We start from the raw sequence: 26,090 nt of genomic DNA on the forward strand, positions 1-26,090 counted from the left end.
GATATGCCCTAAACCTAGTTGTATTTCTGGTAACCAGACCCACATGTGGGATGTTACTATTGTCATACAGCACGGAAATAGGCCCTTTGGCCCAACTCGCTCATGCCTACCAAGTGTCACCAGTCGCCCCATGTCAGAAGATGTCAAGCACGGGGGTTCACCTGGAGGGACATACCACAGAAAGGACCCACCAGGAGGACATTTTGAGTGATCACCGATGATGACTTACCACAATAAAGTTCATCACTTAAATCTACACAATCCTGCACACCATCACATTCGGCGTTGGGTTTGACAACACATCTATGGTCAGCACATCTGTAGGTGTTGACAGTACAATTCACATCTAACAAAGGGCACAGAAGGCAGAATAAGCATCAATGGAGACATTGAACAGTAACAGCAGAACTCAAACTAACACATTTACCCGGTAAATAAAACTCCATAAGTTATTAATGATGACAATGCAAATTGGGTTGGCGGTGGAGACAGTCAACAGCCTCAAGTCTCTGGGAGTGCATATCAAGTCAAGTCAAGTTTATTTGTCACATACACATACACGATGTGCAGTGAAATGAAAGTGGCAATGCCTGCGGATTGTGCACAAAAAAGAATTACAGTTACAGCATATAAATAAAGTTAATAAAGTTACTATAGTGTAGACAAAAATTAGTCTCTGGAGTTATAAAAGTTGACAGTCCTGATGGCCTGTGGGAAGAAACTCCGTCTCATCCTCTCCGTTTTCACAGCGTGACAGCGGAGGCGTTTGCCTGATCGTAGCATCTGGAACAGTCCGTTACTGGGGTGGCAGGGGTCCCTCATAATCTTACTTGCTCTGGATCTGCACCTCCTGATGTATAGGTCCTGCAGAGCTGTCCTAGAAACATAGAAACATAGAAAATAGGTGCAGGAGTAGGCCATTCGGCCCTTCGAGCCTGCACCGCCATTCAATATGATCATGGCTGATCATCCAGCTCAGTAGCCTGTACCTGCCTTCTCTCCATACCCCCTGATCCCTTTAGCAAAAAGGGCCACATCTAATGCCCTCTTAAATATAGCCAATGAACTGGCCTCAACTACCTTCTGTGGCAGAGAATTCCACAGACTCACCACTCTGTGTGAAGAAATGTTTTCTCATCTCGGTCCTAAAAGACTTCCCCCTTATCCTTAAGCTGTGACCCATGGTTCTGGACTTCCCCAACATCGGGAACAATCTTCCCGCATCTAGCCTCTCCAACCCCTTAAGAATTTTATATGTTTCTATAAGATCCCCCCTCAGTCTTCTAAATTCCAGCGAGTACAAGCCCAGTCTATCCAGTCTTACCTCATATGAAAGTCCCGCCATCCCTGGGATCAATCTGGTGAACCTTCTCTGTACTCCCTCTAAGGCAAGAACGTCTTTCCTCAGGTTAGGAGACCAAAACTGCACACAATACTCCAGGTGCGGTCTCACCAAGGCCCTGTACAACTGCAGCAGAACCTCCCTGCTCCTAAACTCAAATCCTCTTGCTATGAATGCCAACATACCATTCGCTTTCTTCACTGCCTGCTGCACCTGCATGCTTGCTTTCAATGACTGGTGCACCATGACACCCAGGTCAAGTTGCATCTCCCCTTCTCCCAATCGGTCACCATTCAGGTAATACTCTGCTTTCCTGTTCTTGCCGCCAAAGTGCATAACGTCACATTTATCCACATTATATTGCATCTGCCATGCATTTGCCCACTCGCCTAATCTATCCAAGTCACTCTGCAGCCTCCTATCATCCTCCTCGCAGCTAACACTGCCACCCAGCTTCGTGTCATCCGCAAACTTAGAGATGTTGCATTCAATTCCCTCGTCCAAATCATTAATATACACTGTAAATAACTGGGGTCCCAGCACTGAGCTTTGCGGTACCCCACTAGTCACTGCCTGCCATTCCGAAAAGGACCCGTTTATTCCTACTCTTTGCTTCCTGTCCGCCAACCAATTTTCTATCCACCTCAACACTGAACCCTCAATACCGTGTGCTTTAAGTTTGTACACCAATCTCCTATGTGGGACCTTGTCGAAGGCCTTCTGAAAGTCCAGATATAACACATCGACTGGTTCTCCCTTATCCACTCTACTAGTTACATCCTCGAAAAATTCTATAAGATTTGTCAGACATGATTTGCCTTTGGTAAATCCATGCTGACTTTGTCCGATGATTTCACCACTTTCCAAATGTGATGCTATCACATCTTTAATAACTGACTCTAGCATTTTCTCCACTACCGATGTTAGGCTAACTGGTCTATAATTCCCCGTTTTCTCTCTCCCTCCCTTTTTAAAAAGTGGGGTTACATTAGCTACCCTCCAGTCCTCAGGAACTACTCCAGAATCTAAAGAGTTTTGAAAAATTATCACTAATGCATCCACTATTTCTGAGGCTACTTCCTTAAGCACTCTGGGATGCAGCCTATCTGGCCCTGGGGATTTATCTGCCTTTAATCCATTTAATTTACCTAACACCACTTCCCGACTAACCTGGATTTCCCTCAGTTCCTCCATCTCATTAGACCCCCGGTCCCCCGCTATTTCCAGCAGACGGTTTATGTCTTCCATAGTGAAGACAGAACCAAAGTATTTGTTCAATTGGTCTGCCATCTCCTTGTTCCCTATGATCAATTCACCTGTTTTCTCTTGACATATCTATAAAAGCTTTTGCAGTCAGTTTTTATGTTCCTTGCCAGTTTTCCCTCATAATCTATTTTCCCTTTCCTAATTAAGCCCTTTGTCCTCCTCTGCTGGTCTCTGAATTTCTCCCAGTCCTCTGGTATGCTACTTTTTCTGGCTAATCTGTATGCTTCATCTTTTGTTTTAATACTATCCTTGATTTCCCTTGTTAGCCACGGATGCACTACCTTTCCTGGACCCAGCACATTAATGCCCATCAACACCTCTACTTTCTTAGAAGATTGAGAAGATTTGGTGTTGATAAATATTCTCTTGAACTTCTACAGGTGTACAGAAGAGAACATACTGACTGGATGCATCACGGCCTGGTTCAGTAAGTCAAACGGCCAAGAATAAAGGACACTACAGGGAGTGGTGGACACTATCCAGCCCATCACAGGTACTGACCTCCCAACCATCGAAGGGATCTACAGAAGGTGGATCAAAAAGGCAGCCAACATTAACGACCACATCACCCTGGTCATGCTCTCATTTCACTGTTACCATCGGGAAGAAGGTAAAAGAGCTTGAAAACTGTGACCACTCGGTTCAAAAACAGCAATCATGAAGCTCTTGAACATTGCACAACACTAACCTCAACTGTGAGCTATGGACTGTCTTTGATGGAACTAAGGACTTTGCTTTTTTCACTAGTATTATCATTATTAATTTATTGATTCTTTGTTTATATTATCTATGTATTGCGTTTATCACTGTAAAATTGCAGCGAGTAAGAATTTCATTGTTCCATTGTCAGTACATTTGAGGAAGAATTTCTTTAGCCAGAGGGTGGTGGATCTGTGGAATTCATTGCCATAGAAGGCTGAGGAGGCCAAGTCATTGGAGATTGACAGGTTCTTGATTAGTAAGGATGTCAAAGGTTTCGTGAGAAGGCAGGAGAATGGGTTTGAGAGGGAAAAATAGATCCGCCCTGATTGACACACTCGATGGGCCAAATGGCCTAATTCTACTATTTCTTATGATATGACAATTAAACACTAGACTCTTGACTCTCTTTCTTACCTGTTTTTTCACAATTAGCCTCATCACTGCCATCAAGGCAATCCATATTTCCGTCACATAAGGCAGCAATAGGCAAACAACTATTTTTGTGGCATGCAAAGAATCCAACTGCACAATCTGAAAATGGACCCGAAACAACTTGTTAATGTACAAACTACTGGAGGCCAGCTAAGGAAATTGCATCTGATGCGCTTTGCTTGAACTTACATTTAGTTTCAAGAGATTGTGGCTGAATGTTATTCTTGGCACGGTCTGTTTGTTTTAAAGTGGAAAATGTAGATATTTTTGTACTGTGATCTAATGCCTTTCATAGAGGTGCACAATTACAATATGAAATGAACGGCAAATTCAAGAAGATCAGAAATAAAATGATAATGCTCATTGAATGAGTTCACTCTAAACACGCCTCCCTTCCTCACTACCTGTGTGTCACAGTGGATCATGGAACAGAACAAGATAGACCAGGAATAGCTCACAATGTCTGTGCCAAACATGATGCCAAGATAAACTGATCACATCTGCCTGCACATGAACCATATCCCTCCATCCCCTGCATTTCTATGTGCCTACCTAAAAGCCTCACATCTGTCTCCACCCTTGGCAGTGCGTTCCAGGCACCAACCTCAAAAATAAACTGTCCCCACAAGTCTCCTTTAAACCTCTCTGCTCTCACCTTACAGGTTTCAACAGTCTGGTGGGTTTATGGAACAAGTTTCCAGCAGGGATAGTTGGGGCAGAGACTATAACAGCATTTAAAAGACACTTCAAGGGGTATGGATAGGAAACGTTAAGAAGAATCTGGGCAAATGGTACTAACTTAGATAGGGCACCTTGGATGGCATAGATGAGGTGGGCTGAAGGGCCTGTTTCCGTGCTGTATGACAATAGGTGCAGGAGGAGGCCATTCGGCCCTTCGAGCCAGCACCGCCATTCAATGTGATCATGGCTGATCATTCTCAATCAGTACCCCGTTCCTGCCTTCTCCCCATATCCCCTGACTCCGCTATCCTTAAGAGCTCTATCCAGCTCTCTCTTGAATGCATTCAGAGAATTGGCCTCCAATGCCTTCTGAGGCAGAGAATTCCACAGATTCACAACTCTCTGACTGATTTTTTTTTTCCTTATCTCAGTTCTAAATGGCCTACCCCTTATTCTTAAACTGTGGCCCCTTGTTCTGGACACCCCCAACATCAGGAACATGTTTCCTGCCTCTAACGTGTCCAACCCTTTAATAATCTTATACGTTTCTATGAGATCTCCTCTCATCCTTCTAAATTCCAGTGTGTACAAGCCTAGTCGCTCCAGTCTTTCAACATATGATAGTCCCGCCATTCCGAGAATTAACCTAGTAAACCTACGCTGCACGCCCTCAATAGCAAGAATATCCTTCCTCAAATTTGGAGACCAAAACTGCACACAGTACTCCAGGTGCAGTCTCACTAGGGCCCTGTACAACTGCAGAAGGACCTCTTTGCTCCTATACTCAACTCCTCTTGTTATGAAGGCCAACATTCCATTGGCTTTCTTCACTGCCTGCTGTACCTGCATGCTTCCTTTCAGTGACAGATGCACTAGGACACCCAGATCTCGTTGTACGTCCCCTGTTCCTAACTTGACACCATTCAGATAATACTCTGCATTCCTATTCTTACCTCCAAAGTGGATAACCTCACACTTAAACTGCATCTGCCATGCATCCGCCCACTCACACAACCTGTCCAAGTCACCCTGCAACCTCATAGCATCTTCCTCACAGTTCACACTACCACCCAGCTTTGTACCATCTGCAAATTTGCTAATGGTACTTTTAATCCCTTCATCCAAGTCATTAATGTATATTGTAAATAGCTGCGGTCCCACCACCGAGCCTTGCGGTACCCCACTAGTTACTGCCTGCCATTCTGAAAGGGACCCATTTATCCCCACTCTTTGCTTTCTGTCTGGCAACCAATTTTCTATCCATGTCAGTACCCTACCTTCAATACCATGTGCTCTAATTTTGCCCACTAATCTCCTATGTGGGACCTTGTCAAAGGCTTTCTGAAAGTCAAGGTACACCATATCCACCGGCTCTCCCCTATCAATTTTCCTGGTTACATCCTCAAAGAATTCCAGAAGATTAGTCAAGCATGATTTCCCCTTCGTAAATCCATGCTGACTCGGAACAATCCTGTTACTACTATCCAAATGCTCCGCAATTTCGTCTTTTATAATTGACTCCAGCATCTTCCCCACCACTGATGTCAGACTAACTGGTCTATAATTTCCCGTTTTCTCTCTCCCTCCTTTCTTAAAAAGTGGGACAACATTAGCTACCCTCTAATCCACAGGAACTGATCCTGTATCTATGGAACATTGGAAAATGATCACCAATGCATCCACAATTTCTAGCGCCACCTCCTTAAGTACTCTGGGATGCAGACCATCAGGCCCTAGGGATTTATCAGCCTTCAGTCCCATCAGTCTACCCAACACCATTTCCTGCCTAATGTGGATTTCCTTCAGTTTCTCCGTCACCCTAGGATCTCTGGCCACTAGAACATCTGGGAGATTGCTTGTATCTTCCTTAGTGAAGACAGATCCAAAGTACCGGTTCAACTCGTCTGCCATTTCCTTGTTTCCCATAATAAATTCCCCCGCTTCTGTCTTCAAGAGACCCACATTTACCTTGACTATTTTTTTCCTCTTCACATACCTAAAAAAGCTTTTACTATCCTCCTTTATATTATTGGCTAGTTTACCTTCGTACCTCATCTTTTCTCCCCGTATTGCCTTCTTAGTCATTCCTGTTGCTCTTTAAAAGAGTCCCAATCCTCTGGCTTCCCACTCTTCTTTGCTTTGTTGTACTTCTGCTCTTTTATTTTTATGCTGTCCTTGACTTCCCTTATCAGCCACGGGTGTCTCTTACTCCCCTTGGAATCTTTCCTCCTCTTTGGGATAAATTGATCCTGCAACTTCTGCATTATTCCCAGCAATACCTGCCATTGCTGTTCCACCATCTTCCCTGCAAGGGCCTCCTTCCAGTCAATTCTGGCCAGCTCCTGCCTCATGCCTCTGTAATCCCCTTTGCTATACTGTCTATTGTGTACATGTCTACCCTACCTATCCCAATGGCGAGATGCTGGGCTCAATGGGCAAAGGATTACTGATACACAAAATGTTGGAGTACTCAGCAGGTCAAGCAGCATCTCTGGAGAACATGCATAGGTGACGTTTCAAGTCAGGATCCTTCTTCAGACCAATTGTGGAGGGGGGGGGGGGGAAGGAAAGTTGGACGAGAGGAGGGGTAGGTCAAAGCCTGGCAGGTAATAGGTTGACACAGGCCAGAGGGGGTTTTGGTAGGTAGATGGTTGGACAAAGGTCAGAGATGAAAAGACGGAAGGTGTGAGTCAAATGGATTGAAGAGTTGCAAATTGTGAGGCCAGAATAGGTGTGAGTCCAGATGTGGTACATGGAAGGTGGCGGGGGTGGGGGCGGTAGTTACCAAAAATTGGACAATTTAATATTCATAACGTTGGGTTGTAAGCTACCCATGCGGAATACTGATGAAATATTCAACTTCGCAGAAGAGGAACCTCCTGCTGCCGTACTAACTGCTGCAGCAGAAACTGATTGCATTTATGGCTGTTGTTCTGCCCCAGGCTTTTGAGTTCTTTTAGCACTGTTTTAGCGCCCCTAGTGGTGATTTGTTTGATCAGGAAGTGGGTCTCTTGTGACCTCTTGTGACCTCAAAGCGTGACCTCAAAGCAGCCATTTTCTCCTCAGGCAGTCCAAGAAGCAAACTTGTACATCTGCTGCCATCCTTTCCTTTAAGCTTGTGAAAGCATCATCTGTGAGTTTCTGTGTTATGTAACCCTATATTCTAATTGTATTTGGTGATATTTGTGAGGAGAACGCTTTTGGCAACTTTGTAAGATTTATGCTGTAATTGCTGAAATGTTACATGTGCCTGGATGGTGTGGGACCGAAATGGGTTGAAACAGAAAGTAGGCCGGTCATGAAAACTACGTTGTATTTAAAGTGCATTATTGTAATTTAATATACATTTATAGTAATAATTCAGACATTTTTGGGTTATTTAAAATTCATGTAGTATGTAGCAGCAAGCCATAGCTACCTTGTCATTACACTTGTTCTAACACTATTGAATCGCTTATGTATTTTGTTGTGTTATTCTACAGTTTCACTCTTGATTCATGAATGCACCTACAACAGCATCTTAATAAAAGGCACAACTAAGATGATCCCTGACTGCAATGCTTCAGAACCAGTGTGTTAGAGAATGACAGGCCTTCAACCACACCGTGCGAAAACCACATCCATCTCAAAGAGAAGCCGAGCATCAGAGATGACAAACATGGGTTTCATCATGCCTTCAAAGGTGACTTGACAGGCAAAACAGACAAAGATCACGCTTCACGATCCGTTCCTGCCTTTCAACTTAAGAATATAAATTGGCTTACAGGGCCAGATTTCCTCTACAAGCCATCCACATATCACCTTACCACACAAGCCTCCTTCGAACTGGTAAGTCCAGAGATCGACTCTGAGATTCGCCCTCAGCCCCAAGTTACCACATCTTCCACCAGTGTGAAAGACAGACAACTTGGTTCGGAACACTTTGAGCGTTTCTCCACATGGGACAGTTTGCTGAAGGGAATCGCTTCACTTATCCATGTAGCCCGCTCTTTCAAGTCCTCCGCTGTCAATCGATCACACAGATGCACTGGTTGGCACCAGTCTGAACAACCGCATCCTCAAGAGGAACTAGTTCAAGCCAAGACTGTAGCCATCCTCTCTGTTCAAAGGTCAGTTTTCCCTGAGGAATACAACGTTCTCATGGAAAAGAGAAACATTCCCAAGAATAGTCCTCTGGCTATGTTGAATCCTGTCCTCGATGAGAATGGACTAATAAGAGTTGGCGGTCGTCTGGCACATGCACAACTGAACAGTGAAGAAAGGAATCCTGTTGTCTTACCAGGCCGCCACCACATCTCCACCTTATTGATACGTCACTATCATAACCGAGTCCAGCACCAGGGCTGCCTGTTCACTGAGGGAGCTGTGCGCACTGCGGGATTCTGGCCGATCGGTGGTAAGACATGTGTCAGCAGTGTTCTTCACAAATGCCTCGCATGCAGGAAGCTCCGTGGGAAAAACCAACACCAGGTGATGGCCAACCTACCAGAGGAACGAGTAAGCACATCTCCTCCATTCTCATATGTCGGCCTGGATGTGTTTGGTCCTTTCACAGTCACCGCACGCAGAACTAGAGGAGGGCATGCTCATGGCAAGCGCTGGGCTGTACTTTTCTCTTGTATGAGCACCAGAGCAGTCCATATTGAAGTTATCGAGACGATGGAGACTTCAAGCTGCATTAATGCTCTCCGAAGGTTCTTTGCTATTAGAGGACCTGCAAGACAGTTGCGCTCTGACTGTGGGACAAACTTCATAGGAGGAAGCAAAGAACTGGGATTCCACAAGATGGCGAAGGAACCAGTGGTTCAGGAATACCTGAGGGACCACACTTGCACATGGGAATTCAATCCGCCCCATGCCTCCCACATGGGAGGGGCCTGGGAGCGTATGATAGGGATTGCCCGAAGGATACTGGACTCTATGTCGATGCAGGTCAAGTCACAACCTCTCTCTCATGAGGTTCTCTGCACATTCATGGCAGAAATCTCTGCGATAATCAATGCAAGACCATTGACTCCTGTGTCTACCGACCCAGATTCACCCTTGATATTTACCCCAGCCATGCTACTTACCCAAAAGGTTGGATTACCTCCTCCAATGGGAGTGTTCTCAGAAGGCAACCACTTCAGACAGAAATGGAAATGGGTGCAGAGTCTTGCTGACCAGTTCTGGTATCGCTGGAGGCGTGAATATCTTCCCACTCTGCAGACCCGCCGCAAATGGAAGTCAACACAACCGGAAATTCAGAAGGGAGACCTTGTTCTGATGAGAGACGCTCAAGTAGCGCGCAATGAGTGGCCGATGGCACTTGTCTCCGATGTCTTTAAAAGTCCAGATGAGAAGGTACGCAAGATACAAATCAAGGTTTGCAAGGAAGGATCGTGCAAGACATACCTCAGACCGGTCACGGAAGTCGTACTTCTGTTGTCAAGGAAAGACCAAGATAGCTAACTAGTTATGACATCTTATAGATGCCAGGCGGGGAGTGTTCTGCCCCAGGCTTTTGAGTTCTTTTAGCACTGTTTTAGCGCCCCTAGTGGTGATTTGTTTGATCAGGAAGTGGGTCTCTTGTGACCTCTTGTGACCTCAAAGCGTGACCTCAAAGCAGCCATTTTCTCCTCAGGCAGTCCAAGAAGCAAACTTGTATATCTGCTGCCATCCTTTCCTTTAAGCTTGTGAAAGCATCATCTTTAAGTTTCTGTGTTATGTAACCCTATATTCTAATTGTATTTGGTGATATTTGTGAGGAGAACGCTTTTGGCAACTTTGTAAGATTTATGCTGTAATTGCTGAAATGTTACATGTGCCTGGATGGTGTGGGACCGAAATGGGTTGAAACAGAAAGTAGGCCGGTCATGAAAACTACGTTGTATTTAAAGTGCATTATTGTAATTTAATATACATTTATAGTAATAATTCAGACATTTTTGGGTTATTTAAAATTCATGTAGTATGTAGCAGCAAGCCATAGCTACCTTGTCATTACACTTGTTCTAACACTATTGAATCGCTTATGTATTTTGTTGTGTTATTCTACAGTTTCACTCTTGATTCATGAATTCACCTACAACGGCATCTTAATAAAAGGCACAACTAAGATGATCCCTGACTCTTATGCATTTATTGGGCGGAGTTTGGCTGGCTGTTAAATTGTGTCGCCACATAGATCAAGATCAAGATAGCTTTATTTGTCATCCAAATTGGACGAAATTCCGTCACCCACAGTCCAACAACAAAAGCACCAAAATAGGCATTAAAATTACACAACCCCAAAAACACACAAAAAAAGAAACATCCATCAAAGAAACATCCATCACAGTGAGTCTCCTCCAGTCCTCTCCTCACTGTGATGGAAGGCCACAATGTCTTTTCCCTTCTCCTGCCGTCCTCTCCCGCGGTCAGGTTGTTGTGGTTGCAGGCCGCGCCGGACGGTCCGCAGCGGCCCGAGCCTAAAGCGAGTCGCAGCCGCTCCCGCAGCCTCCGAAGACGGCCGGCTCCGCTGATGATAAGTCCGATCCGGGGCGGGCGAACACGCTGCTGCCGCTGTTGCTGCACGTCGGGGCGGTCGTGGCTCGCGACATTGAAGCCCCCGCCCAGCAGAGAAATATCCCGCGGCCTATTTTAGGCCGCGCCGGACGATGAAATGTCCGCGACCCAAGCCCCGCGATCCGGGGCGGGCGAACACGCTGCCGCTGCCGGAGCTCCCGATGTCGGCATCCACGCGGCCCGAGCCTAAGGCGAGTCGCAGCCGCTCCCGCAGCCTCCGAAGACGGCCGGCTCCGCCGATGGTGAGTCCGATCCGCGGGCTCTGCGAACCAGAGCCCTGGAGGCCGCCAGCTCCAGGAGTTGGGCCGATGGTAGGCCGCAGCAGGAACGGAGACCCGACCCAGAAAACAAAGGTCGGGTCTCCGTTTGGAAGGGACACATATTACAATTTTACAGTTCCCCCCCTCCCCCCCACATACACACATAGTACACAAACACAAAAACACGACATCACATCGACAATTAAGACACAAAAAACAACCAAACACAAAGACAAATGGACCGCAGGTAAGCCGCAGCTGCTAGGGCAGCGCCGCCATTTTGCAAGTATGAGAACAGTACAGCTGTAATGGGATTTTTCTGCTTTTATCTCTTGGCTAGGAAGCCTAAAATATGCAGGATGTTATCTGGGCTTGCGAGCTTGAGTTACAGGGAGAGGTCGGATAGTCTGGGACTTCTTTCTTTGGGGTATTGGAGCCGAGGGGTGACCTTATTGAGGAGTACAAGATCACGAGAGGCATGGATAAAGTTTACAGTGTTTTTCCCCAGGTAGAGAATCTAAAGCTAGGGCGCACAGGCTTAAGGTGAAGGGGAGGTAGGGGGAGATTCAAAAGGGACCTCAGGGACAACCTTTTTTCACTCAGATGGTATGTGGAAGGAGCTTCCAGAGGAAGCTATAGAATTGCATACAATTACTATGTTTAAATGATGTTTGGACAGATATATGCATAGGAAGGATTTAGAGGGCTCTGGGCCAAATGCAGATAAATGAAACTAGCCCAAGTTGGCATGGTCAAGCTGACCCGAAGGATCTGTTTCTGTACTATTTAGCTCTGGGACTCTATTAGTTAAAGTACTTGTTTAAAGTCGTTTAATGTATTTAATATTTATATGTTTTCAAGCATCTATGATCTGCAGAATCAAACTGATGGATAACTCTGCGTTGTTGAAGGGTCTGGGGAGGCTCAGGGGCTGGAGATGCAACTGTGGGACTTGGGGGTCAGGCAGGAAAGCCTGAGGGACAGTGTAATTCAGTCCAATAACTTCAGAAGGAAATATTCCAAATAGTCAACTGATTTTGTTTGAAAAGCAGCCGATCGATTATAATCAATTTAACACCATAACCTTTCCATAATGAAAGAGAGTGTTTCTTACCACAATTGGCTTCATCGCTCATATCTTCACAGTCATCGACTCCATCACAGACCCAAATTAAGGGTTTACACATATCATTCTGGCATTGAAACTGTTCTGATGTGCACACTGGATATAGGCCAAAGAAAGAAATAGTGAAAAAGAATGGAGTTGGTCGAGTGTCTCACTCAGGAGTAGAACTCAATAGACAAACTGAAGACTCCTCGTTTTAAGGAAGATAGATACAGTGTGTGGTGTGGTAGCAGGATTCGCAGATACTTGTAGAATCTGACAGGGACTGCAACAAGAACGCTCCTGTTATGGCCCAAGACTGACAACATCTACCTACTCTCTGGTATTGCACCTCCTGGAATCAGAAGAGCTGTAGCCAGTCATAAAGAACGCCTCAGACAATCAGAGAATGAAAGACACCCCCTACATGACCACCCTTTGCTACCTCAACGTTTGAAATCACGCAGAAGTTTCCTCCCTTCTGTCCATCCCCTGAACTGCAGTGCATCGTCCAGAAGGCTCAAACTCTAGTAAGAGAGACTAGAGAAATCTCTGGACGACATTCACATGGCAATCGATCCCTCCGAGAAATTCCCACTAGGTTCCGACCAACCGTGGATAACCTGGCGCAGTCTCAACAGACTGCGGACAGGCATGGGGAGGGGCAAATCAAACATGCTGAAGTGGGGATAAACTGAAGATGCGGCAGACTGCGAGTGCGGACGGGGCCTCCAGACTATGGAACATCTCCTGAGCTGTGACATGCTGCATGACACGTGCACTGTAAAGGATCTTGCAGAGGTCAACGACGTGGCACTAAAATTTGCTTGCTACTGGCAAACAGCTGTGTGATGACACAAATAAATAAATAATGAAGATAGACACAAAGTGCTGGAGTAACTCAATGAGTCAGGCAGCATCTCTGGAGAAAAAGGATGAGTGACATTTCGAGCCACAACCTTTCTTCAGACTGAAAGTAAAGGGAGGGAACTGGCGGTAGGAAAAGGCCAGAATAAATCAGGGCCGGCAACAGATGACCACGGAAGGATGGAACCTATAATGGCCCATTGTTAGCTGCGGAAGAGGTGATAACAAAGGGATACAAAGATGAAACATAGTCATAGAACTGGAGAACAGTAACAATCACAGAGGGGGATCAGTGAGAGAGGGTCTCATAGAACTACCGTCCGAGAACATCTTCAATGTATACATACCTTAAGGAGATTTTGCAGTGGAGCAGACAAAATGTGTAGAAACGAACTAGTATTAACTCACGGAATATAACCCAACAGGACCAAATGTATATATACAAATGGTTTCTTGATTTTAAACCAAAAATAACAGCGGCACAGACAGGAGATTCTGTGGCCACAAGCAAGACTCCAGGATGGTGTGTTGCCTGCCTGAGGCCAGGGTCAAAGGCCAGCGTCATTCTGAAAGGGGAGGTTGAGTAGTCAGAGGTCATGGTCCATATTGGTACCATGGACATAGGTAGAAAGTGAGATGAGGTCTTGTGAAGAGAATTTGGGGAGTTAAGCAGCAAATTGAAAACCAGGATTTCTAGAACTGTATTCACAGGATAACTCCATGTGCCACAAACCTGCATTTGGATAGGCAGGAACTGATTAGGGATAGGCAGCATGGCTTTGTGTGTGGGAAATCATGTCTCACAAATTTGGTAGAGCTTTTTGAAGGGAGCACCAAGATGATTGGTGAGGAAGTAGTTGAGGAAGGTACAATAACAACATTTAAAAGACATTTGAACATATATGGATAGAAAAGATTCAGCGGGATATGGGACAAACGTAGGCAAATGGGGCTAGCATAGATGAGGAATCTTGGGCGGCATGGACAAGTTGGGCCGAAGGGCCTGTTTCTGTGCTGTACAACACCATGACTCTCACTTACCACAGTTCATCTCATCACTTCCATCTTTACAATGAACCCAACCATCACATTTGTTACTCAGGAGCTCACACCTTCCATCTCCACAAACATGCATTCCTTGGCATTCTGTAACAACATTTATTTGGAGAACAAATTAATCAATGGGGGGGATTATTTATTTTTCATATTTTATTTCATAGCCCTTGTGTGTTGTCGGTACCTCAATCAAAGGGCAGATATGCATACAGGTGTGTGTGGGGGGGGGGGAGGGGTGGGGGGGGAGCGGGAGGGGAGGAGTGGGGGGGGGAGGGAGAGTCGGTGACTGGCAAATGGGCCCTTCACTGGCTCTTCACACTGTCCTGACTCACCTAGAGAGACAGGGCACGTAAGTGAGGATGCTATTCATAGACTATAGCTCCGCCTTCAACACGGTCATCCCCACCAAGCTCATCACCAAACTCCACCAGCTAGGCCTCAGCTCGTCATTATGTGACTGGATCCTGGACTTCCTGCTGGAATGACCGCAGGCAGTGAGAATGGGCCCGCACCTGTCCTCCACTATCACCCTGAGTACCGGCACACCACAGGGCTGTGTTCTGAGCCCCATGCTCTACTCCCTCTTCACACACGATTGTGTTCCTGCATTCGACACCAACACCATTGTCAAGTTTGCAGACGACACAACGGTAATCGGGCTTATCACCAACGGGGATGAAACAAACTATAGAGCGGAGGTGCAGAACCTGGCGGACTGGTGCTCGGATAACAACCTGTCCCTAAATACCACCAAGACCAAGGAGCTGATCATCAACTTCCGTAGGTCACATAACGGGGAATATGCCCCGATCTCTATCAACGGGGACAGTGTGGAGAGAGTGTCCAGCTTCAAGTTTCTGGGCACTCACATTTCGGAGGACCTAACATGGTCCAATAACACTGCTGCACTGGTCAAGAAGGCACAACAAAGACTGTTCTACTTAAGAACACTGAAAAAGTCTGGTCTACCCCAACAGCTGCTGACGACCTTCTACCGCTGCACCATAGAGAGCATCCTAACGCATGGCATCCCTGTGTGGTACCTCAGCTGCACGGAGGCAGAAAGGAAAGCTCTACAGCGGGTAGTCCATAGAGCTCAGAGGGCCATCGGATCACAGCTACCAGACTTGGAGGGCATCTACAACACACGATGCCTCAGAAAAGCCACCAGCATCCACAAAGACTCTTCACACCCCTGCAACAGTCTGTTCGAACTCCTTCCATCGGGCAGACGATACAAGGCCTTCTACGCCCGCACCTCCAGACTCAGGAACAGCTTCATCCCCAGGGCCATAGCTGCTATGAACCGGTCCTGCTGAGCCGGATGGCCACAACGCATAGATCAACTTGCACTTTACCCTGTCTAAAAACTGTTACAATTGTTTCGTTTCGTTGGGTTGCTGTTAATTACTTAAATTATTGCATCGTATGGGAGGCGCATTCCCAATCTCGTTGTACCCCTGGGTACAATGACAATAAAGATATATTGTATTGTATTGTATTGTATTGTATTGTATTGTAAGTGTTAAAAGTTGGTGGCTTTTTCTAATTAAAAGATTTTTAAATTAAAAGATTGGGTGAAATTGAATGAGTTTTATAAAACGTTCATAATTAACCAAGGAGATTGAGTGAATAAAATCTAATTAGTTTCAATCAAGGTCTGTAGATAGACACAAAATGCTGGAGTAACTCAGCGGGACAGTAACAGCTCTGGAGAGAAAGAATGGGTGACATTTCAGATCGAGACCCTTCTTCCGACTGAGAGTCAGGGACAAAGGAAATGGGATATGGAAGGGTACAAAGAACACGTATGGTGTGAAAAGAACAGATCAAAGCAGATGCTGATCAAGAAAATGTTCAATGGTTCATTGATGGATGAGGGGAAGGTGACAACGAGGCATAAAAACAGTAAAATTAATCAGGGGGACAGTGAAACTAGTAGGATATCTAGGTTGGGGGAGGGACAGAGAGAGAGGGAAAGCAAGGATTACTTGAAGTTAGAGTAATCAATACTCTAGAGGAGGTACTTGCCATCTGCAGGGTTGAAACTGTTGTACTCAGCACGAAATCCCAGGTTACTGGAAGACACATCGGAGTGAAACTGGACAGTCAGGGTGTTGGATGCACTGGGAACCACTAAGGTCTTGGAGTGCTCTCCACAGTAACTGGACAAAGAATCAAAACCATCAGACATTTCAAAATCATAAAACCCTTTTTTTAATCTACTATTTGTTATGGATAGGGATACTTTTAGACTCTCTAGTGTTAGATAGTATGGCAAAGTTGCTATGGCATATTATCCTTTGATAATAGGTGTAGGTTTATTATTGTCACATGTACCGAGGTACTGTGAAAAGCTGTGTTTTGCATGCTGTTCAAAGATCAGATAATACTCTACATAAATACAATCAAGTCAAACTCAAGTACAATAGGTGGAGCTTTATATTTTTTATTCATTATGTAATATATTGTGGCGGTCCCTGGTGGTGAGCCTCGCGTGGTGCGGAACCTCGGCTCGGGGGGAGGGGTCACGGAACTTGGAATGGGGAGGAGGGGCAGTGGGTAGTGGAGTTCCAGGAGGAGTTGAACTGGTTGGGGGTTTGTGGAACTGTATGGTGCTTGAGGAATAAAGAAAACTTCGCTTGGCACGTGTCCCGCTTCATTGGCTTTGCTTGACACTCGTGTCCCGCTTAATTGGTGACCCTGACAGTCCGAAATAGGTATTTTGGATCGCAATAATGGATGCCGCCAGCGCTCGGCCCGCCGTTGCCGCCGACCATGCCCAACAAAACACAGTCGCACTTAAGCTGCTGGTCTTATGGACCTCGCAGCCCCAGGTGTGGTTCCAGCAGGCGGAAGCTCAATTCCACATCCGCAGGATTACAGCCGATGACACCCGCTACTTGTATGTCATCGGCGCGCTCGACCAGGAGACGGCCGGTCAGTTGGTGCCTTACCTGCGCGTCCCACCATTGGCCAACAAATACAATGGCCTCAAGGCCCTCAAGGCCCTACACCTCGCGAGTGGCGCGGTTCCTCCACATGGGTGGGGTCGGCGACCATAAGCCATCGGCCCTCATGAGCGAAATGCTCACGCTCATGGATGGCCAACGGCCCTGCCTGCTTTTTGAGTACGACACTTCCGCTATTTTCTGGAGGGCCGGGACTTTACTGCCTTCACTGACCATAAGCCCCTCACCTTTGCATTCGCGAAGGTTTCGGATCCCTGGTCCACTTGGCAGCATCGCCAGCTCAAGGCAATCTCCGAATTCACGACCAACATCCGCCACATTGCAGGCAAATGTAACCTGGTTGCTGACACCCTGTCCCGCCCAGCTAATGAGGCCTCCTCGACGTGGCCCCGGGCATAGAGTATTCTGCCTTGGCTGCAGTGTAGCTGGTGGACGAGGAGATATCAGCCTACCGAACTATGGTTTCTAGTTTGGTGCTGGACAATGTGCCGTTGGGTCCCACCGGCGTTACTGTCCTGTGCGACGTTTCCATGGGGCAGCCACGGCCCATTGTCCCGGCTGCCTGGCGTTGCCGGATTTTCAACGTCATTCATGGGTTGGCCCACCCATCTATCCGTGCGACGGTCGCGATGGTGGCTGCACGTTTCATGTGGCATGGGTTGCGGAAGCAAGTCGGTCGTTGGGCCCGGGAGTGCCCAGTTCACGCCTGAGCTGTGCTACGCAATGGCTCGCCTGTTGGGGACACAGCTTAACCACACAACGGCGTATCATCCCCAGTCTAATTGGGTTTTTTGGGGTTTTTTTGTTTTTAAAATCAAAAATATTTATTCAAATATTAAAATAATATATACAATACAATAAAACCAAAACAGATCCCACCACCAGAATACTATACAAACAAATATACCAATTGAAACTATTATACAATTATATTACAATCCCCACCCAGGATACATCCAATCCCCCGCGGTGCCCAGCGGTCCCGGAAATCCTCCAGGGTGCCCGTGGACAGCGCGTAGTCCCTCTCCAACACCACCCGGGCACGGATGTAACCCCGGAAAAGGGGTAGGCAGCTGGCTCGGGCAGAGCCCACTTCCGCCTGGCGCCATGAGTCGCGGATGGCCAGTTTGGCCAGGCCCAGGAGCAACCCAACAAGGACATCCTCGGCCCTACCCTCTCCCCTACGCACAGGGTGTCCAAAGACGAGGATGGTAGGTAAAAAGTGCAGCCAAAAAGCAAGGAGCAGCCCCTTTAGATATTGGAACAGGGGCTGCAACCTCACACACTCCATGTACACGTGGTACACACTCTTCCAACCCGCAAAAGTGGCAGGCGGCTGGCGAGTCTGAACCGCGCGAGGAATAGGTTGCAGGGGACTCCTCGGTGCAATACCTTCCACCCCAGGTCCCCGATGGAGAGGGACAGAATCCCTGCATAGAGGGACCCCCACCGCGGGGCCCCCCCGCGACCGGAAGGCAACACCGACCGCCACTTAGTGTCCGGACGGTGGACCAGGGCGAGGAAGTGCAGGGTGTGGAAGAGGAGCCAGTACAGGACACACCTCCCTGCGTCTCGGAGGGAGATGAAGGATGTCGAGGAAATGCGGCTCATGTTATGTGGGACCGGCTCCCGGGAAGGATTACGGTGCCTGGGTCCGACGAGTACTTCCGGTTGAGCGGGGGTCTGCTCAGCCGCAGTTACTCCACACGTTTGAGCCCCCCCGACACCCGGCTGGGCGGGACAAGGGCCGGCTGCTCTCACGCCTGGGCCGCCGCCCTCCGCCAGCGGAGGGGGGGCCCGGCTGACAGCAACCAGGTTCCAGACTCTCAGCAAGTCCCTGCATCCCCAGCAGGACAGCACGGCTGACACCCACCATCGGGATCCGCATACCTGCATGAAGGCAGCCAGTCTAATGGGTTGGTGGAGCGGTTCCACCGCCATCTCAAGCCCGCTTTGAAGGCATGCCTCATGGGCCCCGAATGGATGGATGAGTAGCCGTGGGTTTTGCTGGGTAATCGGAACGCCCTGAAGGAGGATTTGGCTTCGTCAGCTGAATTAGTCTATGGCGTCCCGCTCACTGTTCCCGGGGAATTTATTCCAGCCGCTGGTGCTCCCGGGAGTAGCCGTCATCTGTGTTGGTCCGTTTGCAGGAGGTCAGCGCCCTGTCTCCTGTCCCGACGTCTCGCCATGGGGTGGCTCCTGCCCATGTGTCGCCAGCTCTCATGGACTGTTTGTATGTTTTTCTGCGCCTCGACGCCCACAGATCGCCTTTGCAGGGCCCATATAAGGGTTTCATTCGGGTGCTGCAGCATGGGCCTACTACTTTTGGTTTGCACATGGGTGGTCGGCGGGAGACTGTGTCTGTGGCTCGTTTGATGCCTGCCCATTTGGACCTTAGCGAGCCAGTGCAGGTGGCCTAGCCTCGTCGTCGGGGGCGTCCGTCGTCCCGGTTGCTCCCGAATTCGTCCATACCGGGCGTGTCCCCTGTGCGTGGGGACGTATGCACGAGGTCCACCCGCCTCGTTCGTCTTCCCGTTCAGTTCCCTGCCTCTGGTTCTCGGGGGGGGGGATCCTGTGGCGGTCCCTGGTGGTGTGCCGCGCTTGAGGGGGTGGGGTCACGGAACTTGGAATGGGGAAGAGTGGCAGTTGGTAGTGGAGTTCCACGAGGAGTTGAACTGGTTGGGTGTTTGGGGAACTGTGTGGTGCTTGAGAAATAAAGAAAACTTCTCTTGACACGTGTCCCGCTTTATTGGCTTTGCTTGACACTCGTGTCCCGCTTCAATATTAACATTCTGTTAATTGACTGGAAGAAACAAAATTGATCAACTGTAGTGCAATGAATTACATAATCAAAATTGAAATGGCTTGGGAAATAATCTGAAACTTAATATTGTCTTCATTGGTATTCGCTGTCAATTACAATTGATGTGGGCACTTTAAACACCTCTGCAACCATTCCTCATCAATACAACCTATGAGGGCGTCGGAGAACAACGCCGGAGAGTGGGGGCCGCGGAGAATGAAGGGGGGCCTGACTGGGTGGGGGGGGGGGGAGAGGCAATGACAATTAATGTGGAACCGGTGGGGGGGTGGGGGGGGGGGGGAGCCGACTGCTGCCATGCGTGGTGGCATGCAGAAAAAAGGAATGTTCGGTGAACTTTTGTAACTTTGCACCAAAACATGGCTACACTTGTGCACTGACTAGGTGAGGTCTGGTGCATAATTTTTACCAGATTGTGTGCAAAACAAAGCATTTCACTGTACTCAGGTACATGTGACAATAAAGTATAATTGAATCATTAAATCATTGAATCTGGACGTTTGAAGAAGCAGTTCATGTCTCTATCAGGATATTTATTGGAATCAAAAGGCCGACTGTTCAATTCATTCTGGTAGGTAATACCTTAGGCATTCTGCTATAATTATCGAAAATCCACTTGAACTTAAGCAAAAAATATTCCTTTCCGTGCCACAAAAAAAATTGTGCCTTGTACTCCGAGACTGGACTTTTTAAGTTTCCCTAAATATTTACAAAACAATACTGTAGATCTTTACAATAACAAGAACCCCATTTTTCAAAACATGCTGCCAGAGGAAGCTATAGAAGTGGATACAATTATGATTTTTAAAAGACATTTGGACAGATATATGCCAGGGCTGACGGGGATATGGATCAAATGCGGGTAAATGGGACTAGCCCAGTATGCCCTCTTGGTTTCATGCTGGCCAGCTCTAATACTCTGTGACAATATACTGCATTGATTAAAAATTCCATGAGTAACAAAAGCCTAAGTGTCAGGAATAGAATAAGCCCAAGTAAGTCCAATATAGGACTCATCTGCAATTGTTTATAGATCATTAAACATGGAAAATACTTGTCTGCCCACATACCGTACACCATTTATTGAAATCCAGTCCCTCTCACAGTCTGGCTGCACACCTTCCAGCTTTAGAGTTGGAAACTGAATACGGAATTGAAGGTTTGGCTCCGGTACCTAACACAAGGCAGAAAGCACAGGGAGTGAGCACTTAATTAATCTCCACTTCAGCAACTATTGGTCCTCTGCTGAAATGGCATAAAAGTCTCTTTAGCGTGTATTTACATTGACATAAACCAGTTGAATTAATTGGCCTGTTTTATAGTTTATATTGACCTGTTATAGCCAAAGCCTGAGTCTGCAAAAACAAAAAACATAAAAAGTGACATTTGAAGATTTAATAATAAATTTACAAATGTCACTTTTTTTCCAAGCATTAAAAATTGGAGAGCCAGAGAACCTTGGCATTGCAACCTAAAGGATTTGAACACAGAACCACACAGCACGCACAGGCTGTCGCGTGCCTTTTACTGAGGAGTGGCTTCCATCTGACCACTCTGTCATAAAGGCCTGATTGGTGGAGTGCTGCAGATATAGTTGTCCTTCTGGAAGGTTCTCCCATCTTCACAGAGGAACTCTGGAGCTCTGTCAGAGTGACCATCGGGTTCTTAGTCACCTCCCTGACCAAGACCCTTCTCCCCTGATTGCTCAGTTTGGCTGGGCTGCCAGCTCTATGAAGAGTCCTGGTGGTTCCATTTAAGAATGACGGAGGCCACTGTGCTCCTCGGGACCTGCAATGCTGCAGAAATTGTTTTATATCCTTCCCCAGATCTGTGTCTCGACACAGTCCTGTCTCGGAGGTCTATGGACTATTCCTTCGTCTTCATGCCTTGGTTTTTGCTCTGACATGCACTGTCAACTGTGGGACCTGATAGACAGGTGTGTGCCTTTCCAAATTACGTCCAATCAATTTAATTTACCACTGGTTGACCCCAATCAAGTTGTACTGGTTGAGACCCCAATCAAGGTTCAATGGAAACAGGATGAACCTAAGCTCAATTTTGAGTGTCATAGCAAAGGGTTTGAATAGGGCAAATGTGATATTTCAGTTATTTCTTTTTAATTACTCTGCAAAATTTTCTAAACACCTGTTTTCGCTTCTTCATTCTGGGGTATTATGTGCAGATTGATGATTTAAAAAAAAGAATTTAATCAATTTTTAAATAAGGCTGTAACGTAACAAAATGTGGAAAAAGTTGTCTGAATACTTTCTGAATGCACTGTATATCCCTCCATTTCCTGCATATCAATGTGATTATCTCAAAATGTAAACGCCACTATCATATTTGCAGCTTGCACTTTAAAAATGAAATAATCCATCCAAGATATCCAAGTCATTGATATCTTGGATGGGTTATTTCTTTTTTACACAAGGCAAGAATCATGAACATTTTATATGTACTGACCATGGAACAATGAAATTCTTACTTGCAGCAGCATAACAGGCCTGGAAGTGCAATAATCATAGATAACATAATAAACCGAAGAAAATAATAAACTAAAAATCCCAATATTAGTGCAAAGGGCCCGAAGTCCTATGTGCAACCAATACAGTTCATCATTCATAGTTTTGTTGGTATTTTGTAGTGTTTAAGAGCCTGATGGTTATTGGGAACAAGCTAGTCATGGAAGACTATTTAGTGATACGTTTGATTAATGTTTTCTGATCAAACATGGTTATTGAGCCTCCTTATAACTTCACATTAATCAATTCCACCGAGGTCTAGTTTTATTTTATGTGTGTATAATAACTCCATACAAAGAAAATAAGTATTGAAAACAAATCAAAATAAGAATATTTTAAAATTTTGCTTCTGTTCACTTTTTGCCTTTCCCCTCAAGTTTCCAAACGCTTCCTCCTGCCTTTATTTTATTTTTACTTTGTCTTTTGTATCCTCTTTACAGTGCATCTATGTGACAGTATGCACCAGTACGGCTTATTGGCACTTTTACATACTTAAACATTGGATTTACACATTTTTAGAATTTTAATTTTTCTGCTCTTCAATTTTAAATGATCAGTTTTAATACAAAAAGATTACGAAAGTAAAAAAATAATAAAATTATTAATTAGGTTAGGCGGTCAGGGCTTCTCCTCTCCCTTTCTTTAAAAAAATTAAATGAGGGACATTTTTTAATGGAAATCAACAATATGTTCAGATTATGGAGCAAATAGGGTTGTGGCAAACACAGAACATAGATAAATAAGATAGCACAGGAATATGTCCTTCAGCCCACAATGTCTATGCCAAACATGATGCAGAGATAAACTAATCTTCCTCTGCCTCAACGTGATCAATATCCCTCCAATCCCTGCATATCCATGTGCTGTCTAAAAGCCTCTTAAACATCACTATCGTTTCTGCTTTTACCACCATCCCTGGCAGCATGTTCCAGGCACACACCACCCTCTATAAAAGAATAACTTGCCCTGTACATCTCCTTCAAATTTTTCCCCTCTCATCTAAAAGCTATGCCCGCTAGTCTTTGACATTTCCAACGTTAATGAATGTACATACAGAACACAATTACAATGTTAATTTGATTTTAACCAGGCATGAAATTGAAAGAATAGTGGGAACATGTGGGAACTCGAATGAAGATTAATGAAGAACCACAGGCTGCTTCACACTGGAAGCAAACAGCTACATATGGAATATCATCCGCTGGCAATCCTTCATCGGAGAATATCTGCTTAATTTGTACTTACTGTGATTCTCCAGATACAGTTGATGTTTGGAGGGTATCGAAGGGGATAATTTGGAGAGATCAGGGATCCATTATAAGCAGTTATATTTCCACCACAGGCTGTAAAAGAAAAGTATACGAATGAAGAAATGCATTGCAATCCCACTGATCTTGGAGGCATAAACCATTCTGACAGAGTACAGTATATTCATACTTCTAATCAGATGACAAATAAAAGCCTAGTTTATAAAGTCCTCCAGCTGCAAGGAGCTATTTGTGCTCTTCTGAGAACAGCTTCTTCATCATTCCCAAATGTAAAGACTTCATCATGTGTTCAGTTGCTAAATTCTTAATGCTCTGGAATCCCCTCAGGAAACTCTATCCTCATTGTTTCCAAAACAACAAAACCTAAAGGGAAGTTAGGACGCAAATTTTTCAATGTCCTGGGTTTTGGCACAATTGTGATGTGATGGAAGAAAGGAGATGAGATGGAAACTCAGGCATGATCTGGATGAATCGCAAAGAAGGCTCAAAAAACCAAATGACCTATTCCTGCTCTTATTTCTTACAGAAGTCTAGCATATTCAATGAATAATCATTCTCCATTTTAATACCCTTTTAAATTAGTTTTTCATATTTCAATTGTTATATTTTCATATTGTCATATGTCCTGAAAGAGAACAATTAAATTCATACTTACAGCAGCATTACAGGTATGTAAACATAGTACTTAGTAGATTCCATAATAAATAACAAATAAAGGTTCAATAAATTAAAAATATTTACATGAATAGGAAAGGTTTTGAGGGATATGGGCCAAACACTGTTAAATGGGACTAGCTTAAATGGAGCATCTTGACCAGCGTGGACAAGCTGGGCCAAATGGCCATGTAGATTCCATGACTCTAATACGCACATTTCAAAAACGACATCCTATATTGACAAAATATACAATTTTCCAATTGAATAATATTCTTGTATCATTGTTCTATCCATTATGTTTCTTCTTATGCGAGATATCTGATATATATCAGAACACCCTTGAGAGAATTTATGAAGCACATTTTTAAAACCGAACAGGCTAAATCGTTTATCTACACAATTTCTCATTGAATCAAAGTAAAATCTGCTGAAATTATCCAACATGATTGTGGACATTATTCCTTGGAGCGCAGAAAGCTGAAAAGTGATCTATAGAGGTGTATGAGTTCATGATGGGAATAGATAGGGTGAATGCACAGGGTCTTTTTCCCAGGATAGGGGAGTCAAGAACCAGAAGACACTGGTTTAAGCTAAGAGGAGAAAGATTTAATAGAAACCTGAGGGGTAATACTTTCACACAGATGGTGGTGATGGAACTAGCCAGAGCTGGTGGAGTTATGTTCAGAACATAGTTGAGGCAGGTACTATAACAACATGTAAAATACATTTGGACAGGTGCATGGATAGTAAAAGGTTGAGGGGGATATGGGTCAACGCAAGTTTAGATGGGGCATCTATGTCAATATAGACAAGTTGGACCGAAGGGCCTGTTTCTGTTGGAAGGAACTGCAGATGCTGGTTAAAACCAAAGATAGACACAAAAAGGTGGAGTAACTCAGCGGGTCAGGCAGCATCTCTGGAAAAAAGGAAGAGGTGACTTTGGGGTCAAAACCCTTCTTCAGACTGAGAGTCAGGAGAAAGGGAAACGAGAGATATAGAGAGAGATATAGAACAAATGAATAAACAATAAGCAAAAAAGTAACGATGATAATGCGAACAGGCCATTCACTGTTAGCCATGGGTTAGGTGAAAATGAGTTACAGACAACGAGATGACTTTGAAGCTAATAGAACTTGGGTGGGGGAGGGATGGAGAGAGAGGGAATTCAAGGGTAACAGGAAGTTAGAGAAATCAAAGTTATACCGCTGGGGTGTAAGCTGTCCAAGCGAAATATGAGGTGCAGTTCCTCCAATTTGCGTTAGGCCTCACTCTGATAATGGAAGATACCCAGGATAGAAAGGTCAGTGTGGGAATGGGAAAGGGAATTAAAGTGTTTGGCAACCGGGAGATCAGGTAGGTCCAGGCAGACTGAGCGAAGGAGGGAACGGTCTTTGCGAAAGGTGAAAAGCGGTGGAGATGGGAAGATGTGGCTAGTGGTGGGATCCCGTTGGAGGTGGCGAAAATATCGGAGAATTATGTGTTGTATGCAACGGCTGATGGGGTGAAAGGTGAGGACGGGGACCTCTGTCCTTGATGTGACTAGGGGGAAGGGGAGCGAGAGCTGCAGGGTACCGAGGAGACACGTGTGTGGGC

General features: G+C 45.7%; 1 protein-coding gene across 1 annotated transcript in view; it reads right to left on the reverse strand.

Moving 5' to 3' along the window:
- Nucleotides 1-26,090, reverse strand: part of LOC144598644 (transmembrane protease serine 9) — a 117,088-nt gene that overhangs the window by 15,169 nt on the left and 75,829 nt on the right. Inside the window, exons 27-33 of the mRNA XM_078408854.1 lie at nt 23,818-23,915; nt 21,121-21,224; nt 16,289-16,422; nt 14,243-14,347; nt 12,344-12,451; nt 3,725-3,841; nt 230-346 (exon numbers count right to left, since the gene is read on the reverse strand). Of these exons, the coding sequence (XP_078264980.1) occupies nt 230-346; nt 3,725-3,841; nt 12,344-12,451; nt 14,243-14,347; nt 16,289-16,422; nt 21,121-21,224; nt 23,818-23,915 (783 nt within the window). The remainder of the gene's footprint in view (nt 1-229; nt 347-3,724; nt 3,842-12,343; nt 12,452-14,242; nt 14,348-16,288; nt 16,423-21,120; nt 21,225-23,817; nt 23,916-26,090) is intronic.

This window comes from Rhinoraja longicauda, chromosome 12 (assembly GCF_053455715.1).
Source record: "Rhinoraja longicauda isolate Sanriku21f chromosome 12, sRhiLon1.1, whole genome shotgun sequence".
NCBI lineage: Eukaryota > Metazoa > Chordata > Chondrichthyes > Rajiformes > Arhynchobatidae > Rhinoraja > Rhinoraja longicauda.